Source organism: Pristiophorus japonicus, chromosome 24 (genome assembly GCF_044704955.1).
Source record: "Pristiophorus japonicus isolate sPriJap1 chromosome 24, sPriJap1.hap1, whole genome shotgun sequence".
Lineage (NCBI taxonomy): Eukaryota > Metazoa > Chordata > Chondrichthyes > Pristiophoridae > Pristiophorus > Pristiophorus japonicus.
In genome coordinates, this window is record NC_092000.1 from 27,465,447 (window position 1) to 27,483,307 (window position 17,861).

The 17,861-nt window shown below is 48.9% G+C and overlaps 1 protein-coding gene across 3 annotated transcripts in view; it reads right to left on the reverse strand.

Moving 5' to 3' along the window:
- gmip (GEM interacting protein) overlaps positions 1-17,861 on the reverse strand; it is a 152,983-nt gene that overhangs the window by 120,684 nt on the left and 14,438 nt on the right. The window contains exon 1 of one of the 3 annotated variants that reach the window (XM_070867366.1): positions 2,247-2,409. The exons of the other annotated variants lie outside the window; for them this stretch is intronic. Within the exon in view, the coding sequence (XP_070723467.1) occupies positions 2,247-2,259 (13 nt within the window). The 5' untranslated portion in view covers positions 2,260-2,409. Of the gene's footprint in view, positions 1-2,246; positions 2,410-17,861 lie in introns of those variants that run through there. 3 annotated transcript variants of the gene reach the window in all.

Sequence of the window (17,861 nt, forward strand, 5' to 3'; positions counted from 1 at the left end):
ACTAGAGGGTTATGCTGATAGATATAGATGAGGAAAGATGAGAGGAGGCTCGAGTGGAGCATAAACGCCGGCATGGACTGGTTGGGCCGAATGCCTGTCTCTGTGCCACTGTAACGCAGGTGTCCTAAGCCGAGCTCAGGGAGGACAGAAACCTCCCGAGGAGCAATGTAATGTGTAATCCTATGCAAATATATAAAAAATTCTACATAGGACACTTGCTTCCTGTCCACCAACCCTACTACCTGTAGTCACAATTCCCCATTGTGAATTGCTAGGTCAATATATCCCATTCAATTTTGCCATGTCAACGGTCACAACACAATTGCAGGCTCTGATCACTAGGTGGCTCTGTGGAGCGCAAATCAGAAGTCTCCCTCCTAACTCAGTCACCATATACAAAAAATATATTCATCAACTGACTTTGGGCAATGCTACAGGCAATTTGTGTGTGTATGTATAAATATAAAATAGCTTCACAAAAGATGTGCGTGCATGTGCGTATAAATACACATCTGCCTCTCCACCTGCCATCTCTCAGTCTTCCTCAAAACAATTGTTTTGGTTGGGGAAGTTTTACAGAACTTCTCCTCAACAAGTGTGTTGAGTGGGTTGGAAACATGGATCGCACGGACTGAGCCCAGTCTGTAAAAGGAACGGAGCTGGAGAGGTGAACAGCTTCTTGCTCCTTGCTCAACTTATTCGCCTTCCCCCTGTCACACACCGAGGATGGACCCCCACAGTGTGAGCCCGACAGACCCCTGTCGGCGAGACCTGGAGCAGTCATAGTGCAAGAGCGCACATCAGCGATGGGACAGGAGGAACTCGATGGTTAGGTTTTGACCAGAGAGGACATAGCTTCAAAACAGGCCAACAACAACTTGCATTTATATAGCGCCTTTAACGTCACCAAACATCCCAAGACACTTCACATAAACTTTATTGACCGTGGCTCAGTGGGCAGCACTCTTGCCTCTGGGTTAGAAGGTTGTCGGTTCAAGCTCCACTCCAAGGACTTGAGCAGATAATTCTAGGCTGACACTCCGAGTGCAGTGCTGAGGGAGTGCAACACTGTCGGAGGTACTCTCTTTCGGTAAACCGAGGCCCCATCTTTCGGTAAACCGACGCCCCGTCTGCCCTCTCAGGTGGATATAAAAGATCCCACGGCATTATTTCAAAGAAGATCAGGGGAGTTATCCCTGGTGTCCTGGCCAATATTTATCCTTCAATCAACATCACCAAAACAACTTAACCGGTCATTCAACTCCGTGATGTTTGTTGGACCTTGCGAACGTTACAACAGTGACTATATTTCAAAAGTATTTAATTGGCTGTAAAGCATCCTGAGGACGTGAAAGTCGCTATATAAGTTTTTTCTTTTCAACTACGTTCCAAAGATCCGGTTGTGCATGGATCCTGTTGCCATGACAGTCTACATCACACTGCACCACGCCCATGATTGGTTGGGCACTGAGGATAGATGGCGAGTGGTGTCCGACCTTTGACACTAAAAGAGACAGAGAATTGGAGGGGCCCAGCTCACCTCAACGGTCTCTAGACCTTCTGTACTAGACGCTATCACGGACCTGGATGTCTCAGCCTGACTGGGGAAAGTGAAGGGAGACTCTACCATCAAGGGGGGAAAGACACGATGAAGGGGAAAAAAAAAAATGTATGCAAGGAGTTGGCTCCTACCAAAATGGCGACTAAAAAGCCCAGAATGACAGACTGGTCAGCAGCTCGATGAGGTCCCCTCCCCGGCCAACCTCTCTCTCCGGTCTCTCTTCCCTCACCTCTTGGTCTACCAGCCACTCTGCCCCCCACCCCCTCCAACCCCCCATCTGTGGTCTCTCACCCTACAATTTCCCACCCTCTATCCACAGTCCCCCACCCAGGGTTAATCAGGGTCAGTACGATGAGCAGATCTGCTCATGCCCCATTGGTCATCCCATTGAAAGGGGAGCTCAGATGCTGAAGGATAAATGCTCCAAAATTCAAAAAGAAAATCCTGTCTGCCCTAATCCACACGAGAGCTCCAGACATTCACACACTCGCTCTGTCAACATAAAGAATGTCACAGGATGTGGTCGGCACTGACCTAAATGGAGACTAGAACCTAACGTCTAAAAAAAAACACCTCCTATACTGACTGCGATCATTTTGTATCGTAACCCGACGCGTGAAATCCGTTGGAACCCTTCATCTTAACAGGCCGAGTTACGGGCGATTCGAGGTGGGTTTGAGCCTACCGTTCTCCTCCATGCCTCCGTGCTGACGTTAATTCCAGCGTCTCAGTCGGCAGTCGCTACGGCGCCTCTCCGCGGCTCTCCGCGATCGGCGTAGACACCGTGATCAAAGGGAAAAGGGGAAGTGGCGAGAGGGGGCTGGCGGACCTCGGACGTTAACCCTTTCACTCCCCCGCTGGGCGCTGCTGCCCAGCTGTGGCCGATCAGCAGTGCCTTGGCACACTCGGGCGCTCTCACACACACAGGCACCGCAGGGCAGCTCCACCGCCTCATCTGGGCTCCGTGACATCAGCAAATCTGCACAGTCAGTGCACTTCCTCCTTGAAAACGCCTGTGAGGTTTTACTCACTGCAGAGTCCTCGGTTCAAGGGGATCTTATTGAAACGTGTAAGATTCTGAAGGGGGCTTGACAAGGTAGACGCAGAGGGGATGTTTCCCCTTGTGGGGGAATCTAGAACTAGGGGGCATAGTTTCAGAGTAAGGGGTCGCCCATTTAAAACTGAGATGAGGAGGAATGTCTTCTCTCAGAGGGTTGTAAATCTGTGGAATTCTCTGCCCCAGAGAGCTGTGGAGGCTGGGTCGTTGACTATATTTAAGGCGGAAATAGACAGATCTTTGAACGATAAGGGAATGAAGGGTTATGGGGAGCGGGCGGGGAAGTGGAGTTGAGGCCAGGATCAGATCAGCCATGATCTTATTCAATGGCTGAACAGGCTCGAGGGGCCGAATGGCCAACTCCTGCTTCTATTTCTCAGCTGATGTGAGATTGGGACCTTCCAGCAAAGCCTCGCTTACATAAAAGGGACGACTTCAATCTGAAGAGGAAGGAGGATCTGCGAGCGGGAACTCTGTGCAAGCTGGTTTTCCAGGAGTTTGGAAACTCTTGCGCTGGTAATTCCCCCCCCCTCCCCCCCGCCTCTCCTTGCCCCAGCTGTTTATGTTCGTCCATCTCCTCCTCCCCACCCCTCCCTAACACCACCCAAGGCCCATCACCTGAGCCTTTCTGATCTGTGCCTTGTTTACAAATCCCTCCATGGCCTCACCCCCTCCCTATCTCTGTAACCTCCTCCAGCCACACAACCCCCTCCCCAGAGATGTCTGCACTCCTCCAATTCTGGCCTCATGCGCATCCCTGATGATAATCGCTCCACCATCGGTGGCCGTGCCTTCTGCTGCCTAAGCCCCAAGCTCTGGAACTCCATGCCTAAACCTCCCCGCCTCCCTTTTCTCCTTTGAGATGCTCCTTAAAACCTACCTCATTGACCGAGCTTTTGATGCGATCATGGCTGATCCTCTATCTCAACACCATATTCCCGCTTTTTCCCCATACCCCTTGATGCCTTTTGTTTCTAGAAATCTATCTATCTATCTCCTTCTTAAATATATTCAGTGACTTGGCCTCCACAGCCTTCTGTGGTAGAGAATTCCACAGGTTCACCATCCTCTGAGTGAAAACATTTCTCCTTATCTCGGTCCTAAATTTCCTACCCTGTAACCTGAGGCTGTGACCCCTTGTTCTAGACTTCCCAGCCAGGGGAAACATCCTCCCCACATCCAGTCTACCCAACCCAGTCAGAATTTTATACGTTTCAATGAGATCCCCTCTCATTCTTCTAAACTCTAGTGAATACAGGCCTAGTCAACCCAATTTCTCCTCATACTTCAGTCCTGCCATCCCAGGAATCAATCTGGTGAACCTTCGCTGCACTCCCTCTACGGCAAGCATATCCGTTCTTAGGTAAGGAGACCAAAACTGCACATAATACTCCAGGTGCGGTCTCACCAAGGCCCTGTATAACTGTAGTAAGACATCCTTGCTCCTGTACTCAAATCCTCTTGCAATGAAGGCCAGCACACCATTTGCCTCCCTAACTGCTTGCTGCACATGCATGATTGCTTTCACTGACTGGTGTACAAGGACACTGGGCAGCCAAGGCCGTTTTGTGACACTCCATTAAAGGATGGAATCTCCCGAGCGTGGGGCGTGGAGACTGTGTGGGGCTGGACAGAAAAGCTGATCGTTCCCTCTCCGGTATTTTCCCACACGTTTGTACCTGGTACAACCTCCAGCAATATGTCCAACCAGACCTGGGAACCCCCAAGTGGGTGGTCTAATCTGCAAGGAGCCATGGCGGAGCAGGGGGGGGGGGGGGCACAGGTTGTGGGGGGACTTAAAAGAGCAACAACTCCGAACCCCCCCCCCCCAAAAGTCTCTGCAAAAGGCTGTACACCATGTTGTGTAAATGGTCTTCTTGAATACATTGTATGTATGGAACGGCCACAGGTGAAGGCACGAACCTTCAATACAAGGCTGTTGGCCGTTCCAACCCCCAAGACTTGACTCACCCACCCCCCCCCCCCAACCTCCAAACGATTACAGGGACCCGGGTGGGTAGTGGTAATGTGACTGGACTAACAATCAAGAGATCACGAGTTCAAATCACACCGTGGCAGTTTGTGAATTTGAATTCTGTTCAAAAACAAACAAAAAAAAAATCTAGAAATAATAAGTGTTATATATGTAAATCTGTAAATACCTTGTTTAACCACCAGAGGGCTCATCCCCTGGAGTCCCAAGGGATCCCACAATCCCTTGGGAGCACCTGTACTTAAGGAGGCCTCGCAGGCTAGAGAGGCACTCTGGAGACCTACAATAAAAGACTACGGTCACACTTCACTTTGAGCTCACAGTATCTGGTCAGACTCTTTATTCATACACTACAACTGGCGACGAGATACAGATATCGAACCCCACCGCAATGATGCAGAGAACAGTGGGCATCCTGGGGAAATTTTCAGAGGGAGATGATTGGGAATCCTTCGTGGAGGGACTCGATCAATACTTCGTGGTCAATGAGCTGGAAGAAGAAGCGAAAGCTGCTAAAAGGGCGATTCTCCTCGACGTTTGTGGGGCATCAACATATGGCCTCATGAAAAATCTGCTTGCTCCAGCGAAACCCACAGAGAAGTCATATGATGATTTGTGCACACTGGTCCAAGAGCATTTTAACCCGAAGGAAAGCGTTCTGATGACGAGGTACCGGTTCTACACGTGCAAAAGGTCTGAAGGCCAGGAAGTGGTGAGCTACGTCACCGAGCTAAGACACCTTGCAGGACATTGCGAATTTGAAGGACATTTGGAGCACATGCTCAGGGACTTCTTTGTACTTGGCATTGGTCATGAAGTAATACTTCGCAAACTTTTGACTGTAGAGACCCCAACCTTGAGTAAAGCCATAGCGATAGCCCAGGCGTTTATCTCCACCAGTGACAATACCAAGCAAATCTCTCAGCACACGAGTGCTGCTACAAGTACTGTGAACAAAGTAATATTGTTTTCGAATCATACAGAGCAGGCCCCACATGCCTGCAGCTGCACATCCGCAGATGTCTCAGAGTCCACCATCAAGGGTGATGAATGCTAGGCCATTAACACCTTGTTGGCGCTGCGAGGGTAATCATCGTTTCCATTTATGCCACTTCAAAAGATACGTTTGCAAGGGCTGTGGAACAATGGGACACCTCCAACGTATGTGCAGGTGAGCTGCAAACCCTGATAATCCTGCAAACCACCATGTTGCAGAGGAGGACAGATCCACGGCGGATCACAATGAACCAGAGCCTCAGACCGAGGAGGCAGAGGTATTTGGGGTGCACACATTTACCACAAAGTGTCCCCAGATAATGCTGAAGGTTGAATTAAATGGACTCCCGGTGTCAATGGAGCTGGACACGGGCACAAGCCAATCCATTACGAGCAAAGAGACTTTCGATAAATTGTGGTGCAGCAAGGCCTCAAGGCCAGTCCTGACTCCCATTCGTACTAAACTAAGAACTTACACAAAGGAACTGATTCTTGTAATCGGCAGTGCTACTGTAAAAGTCTCCTATGATGGAGCGGTGCACAAGTTACCAGTCTGGGTGGTACAGGGCGATGGCCCCACGCTGCTCGGCAGGAGCTGGCTGGGAAAGATACGCTGGAACTGGGACGACGTCCGAGCGCTCTCGCCCGTTGACGACACTTAGTGTGCCCAGGTCCTAAACAAGTTCCCTTCGCTGTTCGAACCAGGCATCGAGAAGTTCCAAGGAGCAAAAGTGCAGATCCACCTAATTCCGGGGGCGCGACCCATCCATCACAAGGCGAGAGCAGTACCGTACATGATGAGAGAGGGTGGAGATCGAGCTGGACTGGCTGCAATGAGAGGGCATCATTTCGCCGATTGAGTTCAACGAGTGGGCCAGTCTGATTGTTCCAGTCCTCAAGGGAGACAGCGCCATCAGAATCTGTGGTGATTACAAAGTTACTATCAATCATTTCTCCCTGCAGGATCAATACCCGCTACCAAAGGAAGACGACCTTTGTGCGATGCTAGCAAAGACGTTCATGAAGCTGGACTTGCCCTCAGCCTACATGACGCAGGAGCTGTAGGAATCATTGAAAGGCCTCACCTGTATCAACATGCACAAAGGTCTCTTCATTTACAACAGATGCCCGTTTGGGATTCAATCAGTGCGGCGATATTTCAGAGAAACATGGACAGCTTACTGAAGTCGGTCCCACACACCGTGGTCTTCCAGGACGACATCTTGGTTACAGGTCGGGACACAATCGAGCATCTGCAGAACCTGGAGGAAGTTCTTAGTCGGCTTAATCATGTGGAGCTCAGGTTAAAAGGCTCGAAGTGCATTTTCCTGGCGCCTGAAGTGGAGTTCCTGGGGAGAAGAATCATGGCGGACAGCATCAGGCCCACCGATTCGAAGACAGCAATTGAGAACGCACCGAGGCCACAGGACGTGACAGAGCTGCGGTCGTTTCTAGGACTCTTGAACTACTTTGGTAACTTCGTACCGGGTCTCAGCACACTGTTAGAACCACTGCATGTCTTACTGTGTAAAGGAGACGAATGGGTATTGGGCAAAAGCCAAGAAAATGCCTTTGTAAAAGCTAGAAAACTTATGCTCAAACAAATTGCTTGTGTTGTATGATTCATGTAAGCGTTTGGTACTAGCATGTGATGCGTCGTCATACGGTGTCGGGTGTGTATTGCAACAAGCTAATGAATCTGGGAAATTTTAACCGGTTGCTTATGCATTCAGAAGTCCGTCAAAGGCTGAGAGAGCCTACAGCATGATTGAAAAAGAAGCGTTAGTGTGTGTTTATGGGGTAAAGAAAATGCATCAATATCTGTTTGGGCTCAAAATTTGAATTGGAAACTGACCATAAGCCACTGATATTCCTCTTTTCTGAAAGTAAGGGGATAAATATGAATGCATCGGCCCACATCCAGAGATGGGCGCTCACGGTTTTCGCATACAACTACAACATCCGCCATAGGCCAGGCACAGAAAACTGCGCCGATGCTCTCAGTAGGCTGCCATTGCCCACCACAGGGGTGGAGATGGCACAGGCCGCAGATTTAGTTATGGTAATGGAAGCATTCGAGAGTGAGCAATCATCTGTTACCGCCCGACAGATTAGAACCTGGACGAGCCAGGACCCCTTACTGTCCTTAGTAAAAAACTGTGTGCTTCACGGGAGCTGGTCCAGTGTCCCAGTAGAAATGCAGGAAGAAATAAAGCCGTACCAGCGGCGCAAAGATGAAATGTCGATACAGGCAGACTGCCTTCTGTGGGGTAATCGGGTAGTGATACCAAAAAAGGGCAGGGACACTTTCAGTAGTGATCTCCACCGTACCCACCCTGGCATTGTAATGATGAAAGCGATAGCCAGATCCCACATGTGGTGGCCCGGTATTGGTGCGGACTTAAAGTCCTGCGTGCACAAATGTAACACATGTTCACAGTTAAGCAATGCACCCAGGGAGGCGCCACTAAGTTTATGGTCTTGGCCCTCCAAACCGTGGTCTAGGGTTCATGTCGACTATGCAGGCCCATTCTTGGGTAAAATGTTCCTTGTGGTTGTAGATGCGTACTCCAAATGGATTGAATGTGAGATAATGTTAGCAAGCACGTCCACTGCCACCACACTGAAAGCCTGTGGGCCATGTTGCCACGCACAGACTGCCTGATGTCCTTGTGTGTGACAACGGGCCGTATTTCACCAGTGCCGAGTTCAAAGAGTTCATGACCCACAAAGGGATCAAACATGTCACATCTGCCCCATTCAAACCAGCATCCAATGGTCAGGCAGAGAGAGCAGTGAAAAATATCAAGCAGAGCTTGAAGAGGGTAACTGAAGGCTCACTGCAGACTCGCCTATCCTGACTCCGGCTTAGTTACCGCACGAGACCCCACTCGCTCACTGGGATTCCACCCACTGAACTGCTCATGAAAAGGGCACTTAAGACAAGGCTCTCGTTAGTCCGCCCTGATCTACACGAACAGGTGGAGAGCAGGCGGCTTCAACAAAGTACATATCATGATCGCGCAAATGTGTCATGCGAAATCGAGATTAATGATCCTGTTTTTGTGTTGAACTATGGACAAGATCCCAAGTGGCTTCCCGGCACTGTCGTGGCCAAAAAGGGGAGTAGGGTGTTTCGGGTCAAACTTTCAAATGGATTCATTCACCGGAAACACTTGGACCAAACCAAACTCAGATTCACGGACTATCCTGAGCAACCCACATTAGACCCGACCTTTTTTGACCCCCCCAACACACACTCCAGTGGCAACTGACACCGCGGTTGACCACGAAGCAGAACCCATCATCTGCGGCAGCCCAGCAGGACACAATCCCTTGGGAGTACCTGTTCTTAAGGAGGCCTCACAGTCTGGAGAGGCACTCTGGAGACCTGCAATAAAAGACTAAGGTCACACTTTACTTTGAGCTCACAGTATCTGGTCAGACTCTTTATTCATACACTACACTAAGCTTGTCGTTAAAACCCATCTGGTTCACGAATGTCCTGTAGGAAAGGAAATCTGCCGTCCTTACCCAGTCTGGGCCTATACGTGACTCCAGTCCCACACCAATGTGGTTGACTCTGAACTGTCCTCTGAAGTGGCCCAGCGAGACACTAAGTTGTAACAAGCAGAAGGCTCACCATCACCACCTTCTCAGGGCATCAAGGTGCAGATAATAAATGCCGGCCTTACCAGCGATGCCCACATCCAGAAAGTTCTTTTTTTTTTAAACCTGCCCCAGTCACTGTACCTATTTTCAGAAACCTCTTTGATGGGAAAAGAAAAGACTTGCATTTATATAGCGCCTTTCACGACCACCGGACATCTCAAAGCGCTTTACAGCCAATGAAGTACTTTTGGAGTGTAGTCACTGTTGTAATGTGGAAAACACAGCAGCCAATTTGTGCACAGCAAGCTCCCACAAACAGCAACGTGATAAAAGACCAGATAACCTGTTTTTTTTTGTTATGTTGATTGAGGGATGAAATATTGGCCAGGACACCGGGGAGAACTCCTGCTCTTCTTCGAAATAGTGCCGTGGGATCTTTTACGTCCACCTGAGGGGCAGACGGGGCCTCGGTTTAACGTCTCATTCGAAAGACGGCACCTCCGACAGTGCAGCGCTCCCTCAGCACCGCTCTGGGAGTGTCAGCCTAGATTTATGTGCTCAAGTCCCTGGAGTGGGACTTGAACCCACAACCTTCTGACTCAGAGACGAGGGTGCTGCCCACTGAGCCACACTGACAGAAGAGAAGAGGGAAGAGAGACAGAGAGAGAGGAAGGCAGTGCTGAACAAACACGAGGTTTCCTGGCAGTTACTATATTCAGAAACCATGCAGTGAAGCCGCAGTCACAAAGAGCAAGTACTAGGAAACGGCAATTAACCCATCATATGCTTGAGTCAGAAGGTTGTGGTCTCAAATCCCATTCCAGGAACTGGAACACATAAATCTAGGCTGACACTCCAGTGCAGTGCTGAGGGAGTACTGCACTGTCGGAGTCCAAATAGGCCAGACCTGGTAAGGATGGCAGATTTCCTTCCATAAGTACATAAGAACATCAGAAATAGGAACAGGTGTAGGCCATTTGGCCCCTCGAGCCTGCTCCTCCATTCAATAAGATCATGGCTGATCTGATCATGGATCCACTTCCCCGCCCGCTCCCCATAACCCTTTACTCTTTATCACTCAAAAATCTGTCTCTCTCTTAAATATATTCAATGACCCAGCCTCCACAGCTCTGTGGGGCAGAGAATTCCACAAATTCAAGACCCTCTGAGAGAAAAAATTCCTCCTCATCTCAGTTTTAAATGGGCGACCCCTTATCCTGAGACTACGTCCCCTAGTTTTAGTTTCCCCTATGAGTGGAAATATCCTCTCTGCATCTACCCTGTCGAGCCCCCTCATTATCTTATATGTTTCAATAAGATCACCTCTCATTCTTCTGAACTCCAGTGAGTATAAACCCAATCTGCTCAACCTTTCTTCATAAGCCAACCCCCTCATCTCCGGAATCAACCGAGTGAACCCTCTCTGAACAGCCTCCAATGCAAGTATATCCTTCCTTAAATACGGAGACTAAAACTGCATGCAGTACTCCAGGTGTGGTCTCACTAATACCCTGTACAGTTGTAAGCAGGATTTCTCTGTTTTTATACTCTATCCCCCTTGCAATAAAGGCCAACATTCTATTTGCCTTCCTGATCACTTGCTGTACCTGCATACTAACCTTTTGTGTTTCATGCTCAAGGATCCCCCCAGGTCCCGCTGTATTACATCATTTTGTAGTTTCTCTCCATTAAAATAATATTTTGCTTTTTTATTTTTTCTGCCAAAGTGGATAACCTCACACTTTCCCACATTATACTCCATCTGCCAAATTTTTGCCCACTCACTTAACCTGTCTATATCTCTTTACAGATGTTTTGTGTCCTCCTCACAATTTGCTTTCCCATCCATCTTTGTATCTTCAGCAAACTTGGCTCTATTACACTCGGTCCCTTCATCCAAGTCATTAATATAGATTGTAAATAGTTGAGGCCCCAGCACCGATCCCCGCGGCACCCCACTAGTTACTGTTTGCCAACCGGAAAATTACCAATTTATCCCGACTCTCTGTTTTCTGTTCGTTAGCCAATCCTCTATCAATGCTAATATATTACCCCAATCCCATTAGCTCTTATCTTGTGCAGTAACCTTTTATGTGGCACTTTATCGAATGCCTTCTGGAAATCCAAATACACCACATCCACTGGTTCTCCTTTATCCACCTTGCTCGTTACATCCTCAAAGAACCCCAACAAATTTGTCAAACATGATTTCCCTAAAACCATGCTGACTCTGCTTGACTATTATACTTTTCCAAATGTTCCGCTACTGCTTCCTTAATAATGTACTCCAGCATTTTCCCAATGACAGATGTTAGGCTAACTGGTCTATAGTTTCCTGCTTTCTATCTGCCTCCTTTTTTTTTTTAAATTGGGGCTTTACATTTACAGGGACACTAGTGAACCAGATGGCTTTTGAATGACCAATGGTCACCATTACTGATTCCAGCTTTTTATTCCAGATTTATTTAATTAACTGAATTTAAATTCCCCAACTGCCGTGGTGGGATTTGAACTCCTGTCACCGGATCATTAGTCCAGGCCTCTGGATTACTCGTCCAGTAACATAACCACTATACTAACATTCCTATTAGTGGTTGTATTGAGGCCAGGCCAACATTACTGATACAGAATAAGCAGAAACTGGAGAGAATGTTGTGGAGTGGCTCGATACGACGCGTTCCGTCCCGACCCGTGCGTGACTCTGTCGGTTATCAGCTCCCCGTCGTCCTTTACTGTTTCATGTCGAGCGATCTCATACAATCGCCAGATTCAATGAGGCCGCCAGCTGAGGAGACCCGGAAGGAAAGTAGGAGCGAGAATTTGGGACGTGCTGGTGCAGATTGCTGGACCCCCGCACATTGGGAGCCTCGCCACCCGACCCCCGTCCCAGCAAACCCGCAGTCAATGCACCTTCACTGGGTCACCCGATCACAAAGCCCATGGGCCACAGGCTTACCTTTTGCAGCATCGGACACTGAATTTGCCTAATCCAACTTTCCAGCTCTCGGTCTGTAGCCCTGTAGGTTACGGCATTGCAAGTACGCATCCAAGTATTTTTTAAATGTGGTGAGGGTTTCTGCCTCTACCACCCTTTCAGGCCGTGAGTTCCAGACACCACTGGGTGAAAACATTTACCCTCAAATCCTCTCTAAACCTTCTACCAATTACTTTAAATTGATACCCTCTGGTTGCTGACCCCTCTACTAATGGAAGTAGGTCCGTCCTATCTACTCTATCGAGACCTCTCATAATTTTATACACCTCAGTCTCCTCTGTTCCAAAGAAAACAACCCCAGCCAATCCAATCTTTCCTCATAGCTAAAATTCTCCAGTCCAGGCAACATCCTCGTAAATCTCCTCTCTACCCTCTCTAGTGCAATCACATCTTTCCTGTAATGTGGTGACCAGAACTGCGCGCAGTACTCTAGCTGTGGCCTAACTAGTGTTTTATACAGTTCAAGCATAATCTCCCTGCTCTTGTATTCTATGCCTCGGCTAACAAAGGCAAGTATCCGGTATGCCTTCTTAACCACCTTATCTACCTGGCCTGCTACCTTCAGGGATCTGTGGACATGCACTCCAAGGTCCCTTTGTTCATCTACACTTCTCAGTGTCGTACCATTTAATGTGTATTCCCTTTCCATTTTCCACTGTTCTGCCCACCTGACCGGTTCATTGATATCTTCCTGCAGTCTACAGCTTTCTTTGTCATTATCAACCACACAGCCGATTACAGTATCATCTGCAAACTTCTTAAACATACCACCTACATACAAATCTATCTCATTAATATATACCACAAAAAGCAAGGGACCCAGTACTGAGCCCTGCGGAACTCCATGGCTACATCCTTCCAGTCACAAAAACACCATTACCCTTTGCTTCCTGCCTCCGAGCCAACTTGCCACTTTGCCCTGGATCCCATGGCGTTTTACTTTCATGACCAGTCTGCCATGTGGGACCTTATCAAAAGCCTTGCTAAAATCCTTATACACTAAAACCAAACGCACTACCCTCATTGACCCTCCTTGTCACCTCCTCAAAAAACTCAATCAAGTTAGTCAGACACGATCTTCCCTTAATAAATCCATGCTGACTGTCCTTGATTAATCTGTGTCTTTCTAAATGAAGATTTATCTGTCCCTCAGAATTTTTTCCAATAATTTTCCCACCACCGAAGTTAGGCTGACTGGCCTGTAATTACTCGGTCTATCCCTTTCTCCCTTTTTAAACAAACGTACATTAGCAGTCCTCCAGTCCTCTGGCACTACACCTGAAGCCAGAGAGGGCAGGAAAATGATGGTCAGAGCATCTGCTATTTCCTCTTTTGCTTCTCTTAACAGCCTGGGATACATTTCATCCGGGCCTGGGGATTTATCCACTTTCAAAGCTGCTAAGCCCCTTAATACTTCCTCTCTCACTGTTTATCTCGTCTAATATTTCACACTCTGCCTCCAACATTGCAAAGTCTGCATCGCCCCTCTCTTTTGTGAAAACAGATGCAAAGTATTTATTAAGAATCAAACCCATGTCTTCTGCCTCCACACACAGATTTTCTTGAAGGTCTCTAATCGGTCCCACTCTCTCTCTAGTTATCCTCTTGCTCTTAATGTATTTATTAAACATCTTTGGCTTTCACACCAATCTAACCCAGTTAATATTAGGGTAGTGGACATTCCCCACTATTACTGCCCTTTAGTTTTTGCACCTCAGAAATTTGCCTACATATTTGCTTTACTATCTCCCTCTGATTGTTGGGGGTCTATATTACACTCCCAGCAGTGTGATCGCCGCTTTTTAGTTCTTCAATTCAACCCATATGGCCTCATTTGATGATCCTTCCAACATTTCTTTAATCAATACCGTGACCCCCTCTCCTTTTTTACCCCCTCTCTATCCCGTCTGAAAATCCTGTAACCATGAATGTTGAGCTGCCATACCTGCCCTTCTTTCAGCTGTAATTTACGGCCCGTGTGTGTCTCAGTGTTGGCTCCTGTACATGTACAGCAGGTAAAAAAAAGGAACGATTCACTCCCCTCTGGTACAGTCATCATCATCATCATAGGCGGTCCCTGGAACGAGGATGACTTGCTTCCACGTGAGTTCACAGATGTTTCAATGAAGGACCCGATGTTCCAGTCCTGAACTCCAGTTGAGGGGGTGGAAGATGCCTATGCGTGGATTTTTTTAACGTGTGGTGACCATTGCACATCAACCACCACACGGGCTTTATTCAGTGGCAAGGGTTAACCAGGACGATTGGAGACCTGCTCTGCTGCACGGACCAAGTATATCGCAGTGTGGGCTGGCCCGTGCTGCCCCTGGGCCCTCGCCTCTTCTGGACCCTGAACCCTCATTCGTCGCACCTCCGCCACGATCCCTCGCCGCTCCTCAGCCACAAATACTCGCCGCACCTCCGCCACGATCCCTCGCCGCTCCTCAGCCACAAAAACACTCGCCAGATCTCCACACCAAACATTCGCCGCACCTCCGTCACGATCACCCACCAAATCTCAGCCACGATCCCTCATTGCTCCTCCGCCCCGATCACTCGATGCAAGTCCGCCGTGACCTTCCTGTTCCCCTGCTCTGGTACAGTACAGTACAATCGGTGTGTCTCAGTGTCAGTTCACAGCGCACAGTACATAGGGGCGGAAGTGAACGATTCACTCCCATCTGGTACTGTACGGGATTTCTCTCTGATATGGGTGGGATGTGTCTCTGATATTGATGTGATTTCTCTGTCCCGGCAATAACCTGTCAGACCGATATAGTGAGAATATTCACAGGATGCATCCCTCCCACATCAGTACTGGGTCAGTATTGGGCAATGGTCTATCAGTAACTCCCTCGGGTGTACAGACTAATCCTTAGAAAACCCCGCCTTGCTGATGCTGGACTTGAAATCTAAATACAGAGACCATCGCAGTCCCTTTCCTGTCCCAATGTCAGCAGGTCAGCAGCAGTCATTGACATCTGGTCAGGGGCCTCACAGTGACCCGTGTCCTGGGACCTCCAACACTCCCAGTAAGACCCGATTTAGATTACCGTGTTCAGTTCCCCTCTCGGAGGATATATCGGCCTCAGAGGGGGAGATTTCCCAGAATGTTACCCGCGGCTAAAAGGGTTAAATTATGTGGACAGGTTGCACAGACTAGGCTTGTATTCCCTCGAGTATAGAAGATTAAGGGGTGATCTAATTGAAGTGTTTAAGATTATGAAAGAATGCGATAGGGTAGATAGAGAGAATCTATTTCCTCTTGTGGAGGGAGTCCAGAACAAGGAGACAGAACCTTAAAATTAGAGCCAGGTCGTTCAGGGGTGATGTCAGGTGATGACAAAGGGTAGTGAGATATCTGGAACTCTCTCCCCCAAAAAGCTGTTGAGGCTGGGGGTCAATTGAAAATTTCAAAACGGAGATTTGTTGGTAAAGGTATTCAGGCGGGTAGACAGAGTTATGGTACAGATCAGCAATGGCCCAGCTGAATGATGGAGCAGGCTCGAGGGCCTGAATAGCTTCCGCCCGTTCCTATGCTCCCAAGAGCTCTGTCTCCTCACTGTCGTTTGCATATGTTGCTCAATGTGCTCCTGTGACCTTTAGCAGATCTTACCTGGGCAAAAATTTGGCAGATGGAGTATAATGTTGGAAAGTGTGAGGTCATGCACTTTGGCAGAAAAAAATCAAAGAGCAAGTTATTATTTAAATGGAGAAAGATTGCAAAGTGCCGCAGTACAGCGGGACCTGGGGGTACTTGTGCATGAAACACAAAAGGTTAATATGCAGGTACAGCAAATGATCAGGAAGGCCAATGGTATCTTGGCCTTTATTGCAAAGGGGATGGAGTATAAAAGCAGGGAAGTCTTGCTACAATTATACAGGGTATTAGTGAGGCCACACCTGGAATACTGTGGGCAGTTTTGGTTTCCATATTTACGAAAGGATATACTTGCTTTGGAGGCAGTTCGGAGAAGGTTCACTCGGTTGATTCCGAGGATGAGGGGGTTGACTTATGAGGAAAGGTTGAGTAGGTTGCAATTCTACTCATTGGAATTCAGAAGACTGAGAGGTGATCTTGTTGAAACATATAAGATTATGAGGGGGCTTGACAAGGTGGATGCAGAGAGGATGTTTCCACTGATGGGGGAGACTAGAACTAGAGGGCACGATCTTAGAATAAGAGGCCACCCATTTAAAACTGAGATGAGGAGAAATTTCTTCTCTCAGAGGGTTGTTAATCTGTGGAATTCATTGCCTCAGAGAGCTGTGGAAGCTGGGTCATTGAATACATTTAAGACAGAAATAGACAGTTTCTTAAAAGATAAAGGAATAAGGGGTTATGGGGAGTGGGCGGGGAAGTGGAGCTGAGTCCATGATCGGATCAACCATGATCTTATTGAATGGTGGAGCAGGCTCGAAGGGCTGTATGGCCTACTCCTGCTCCTATTTGTTAAGTTCTTATGTAATGATACAGATCATTGTTCACAGTCTCTGACAAACACCCACATTTTAAAGGCCAACGCTGTCTCACCTCCAGCACACAACGAACCACATTCAAATTGGTTAGCCACAGAGGTGCCCAGATCAGACAGACTCAGAATCGACACAATGTTGGACTGTGTAACTTCCTTGTGTCCTGGCGGTAAGTCACGGGCATTGACTTAATCGGCAAATGGGAGAGAATGGAGATTGCTGGCACTATCAGGGACCGGCCGTAGGCATGATGGGACGAGGAAAAGTCTGTTGGTTCTTTTGACACACAGTGTCAGGATCAGAGAGAGAGGGAGCAGAGCAGAGACCGATAGAGAGAGACAGACAGAGAGAGAGAGGGAGCGGATCAGAGAGCGATAGAGAGAGAGAGACAGACAGACAGAGAGCGAGGGAGTGGATCAGAGAGTGATAGAGAGAGAGGGGAGACGGAGAGAGAGAGAGGGGAGACGGAGAGAGGGAAAGGGAGTGAGGGAGGGGGTGAGGGAGGGGGTGAGGGCGAGTGAAAGAGAGAGACGGAGAGAGAGAGAGACGGAGGGGAGAGAGAGAGAGAGAGAGAGAGAGAGAGAGAGACGGAGGGGGGAGAGGGAGAGAGAGAGAGACGGAGGGGGGAGAGGGAGAGAGAGAGAGAGAGACGGAGGGGGGAGAGGGAGAGAGAGAGAGAGACGGAGGGGGGAGAGGGAGAGAGAGAGAGAGACGGAGGGGGGAGAGGGAGAGAGAGAGAGACGGAGGGGGGGGAGGGAGAGAGAGAGAGACGGAGGGGGGAGAGGGAGAGAGAGAGACGGAGGGGGGAGAGGGAGAGAGAGAGACGGAGGGGGGCGAGGGAGAGAGAGAGACGGAGGGGGGCGAGGGAGAGAGAGAGACGGAGGGGGGCGAGGGAGAGAGAGAGACGGAGGGGGGAGAGGGAGAGAGAGAGAGACGGAGGGGGGAGAGGGAGAGAGAGAGAGACGGAGGGGGGAGAGGGAGAGAGAGAGAGACGGAGGGGGGAGAGGGAGAGAGAGAGAGAGACGGAGGGGGGAGAGGGAGAGAGAGAGAGAGACGGAGGGGGGAGAGGGAGAGAGAGAGAGAGACGGAGGGGGGAGAGGGGGAGAGAGAGAGAGAGAGAGACGGAGGGGGGAGAGGGGGAGAGAGAGAGAGAGAGAGACGGAGGGGGGAG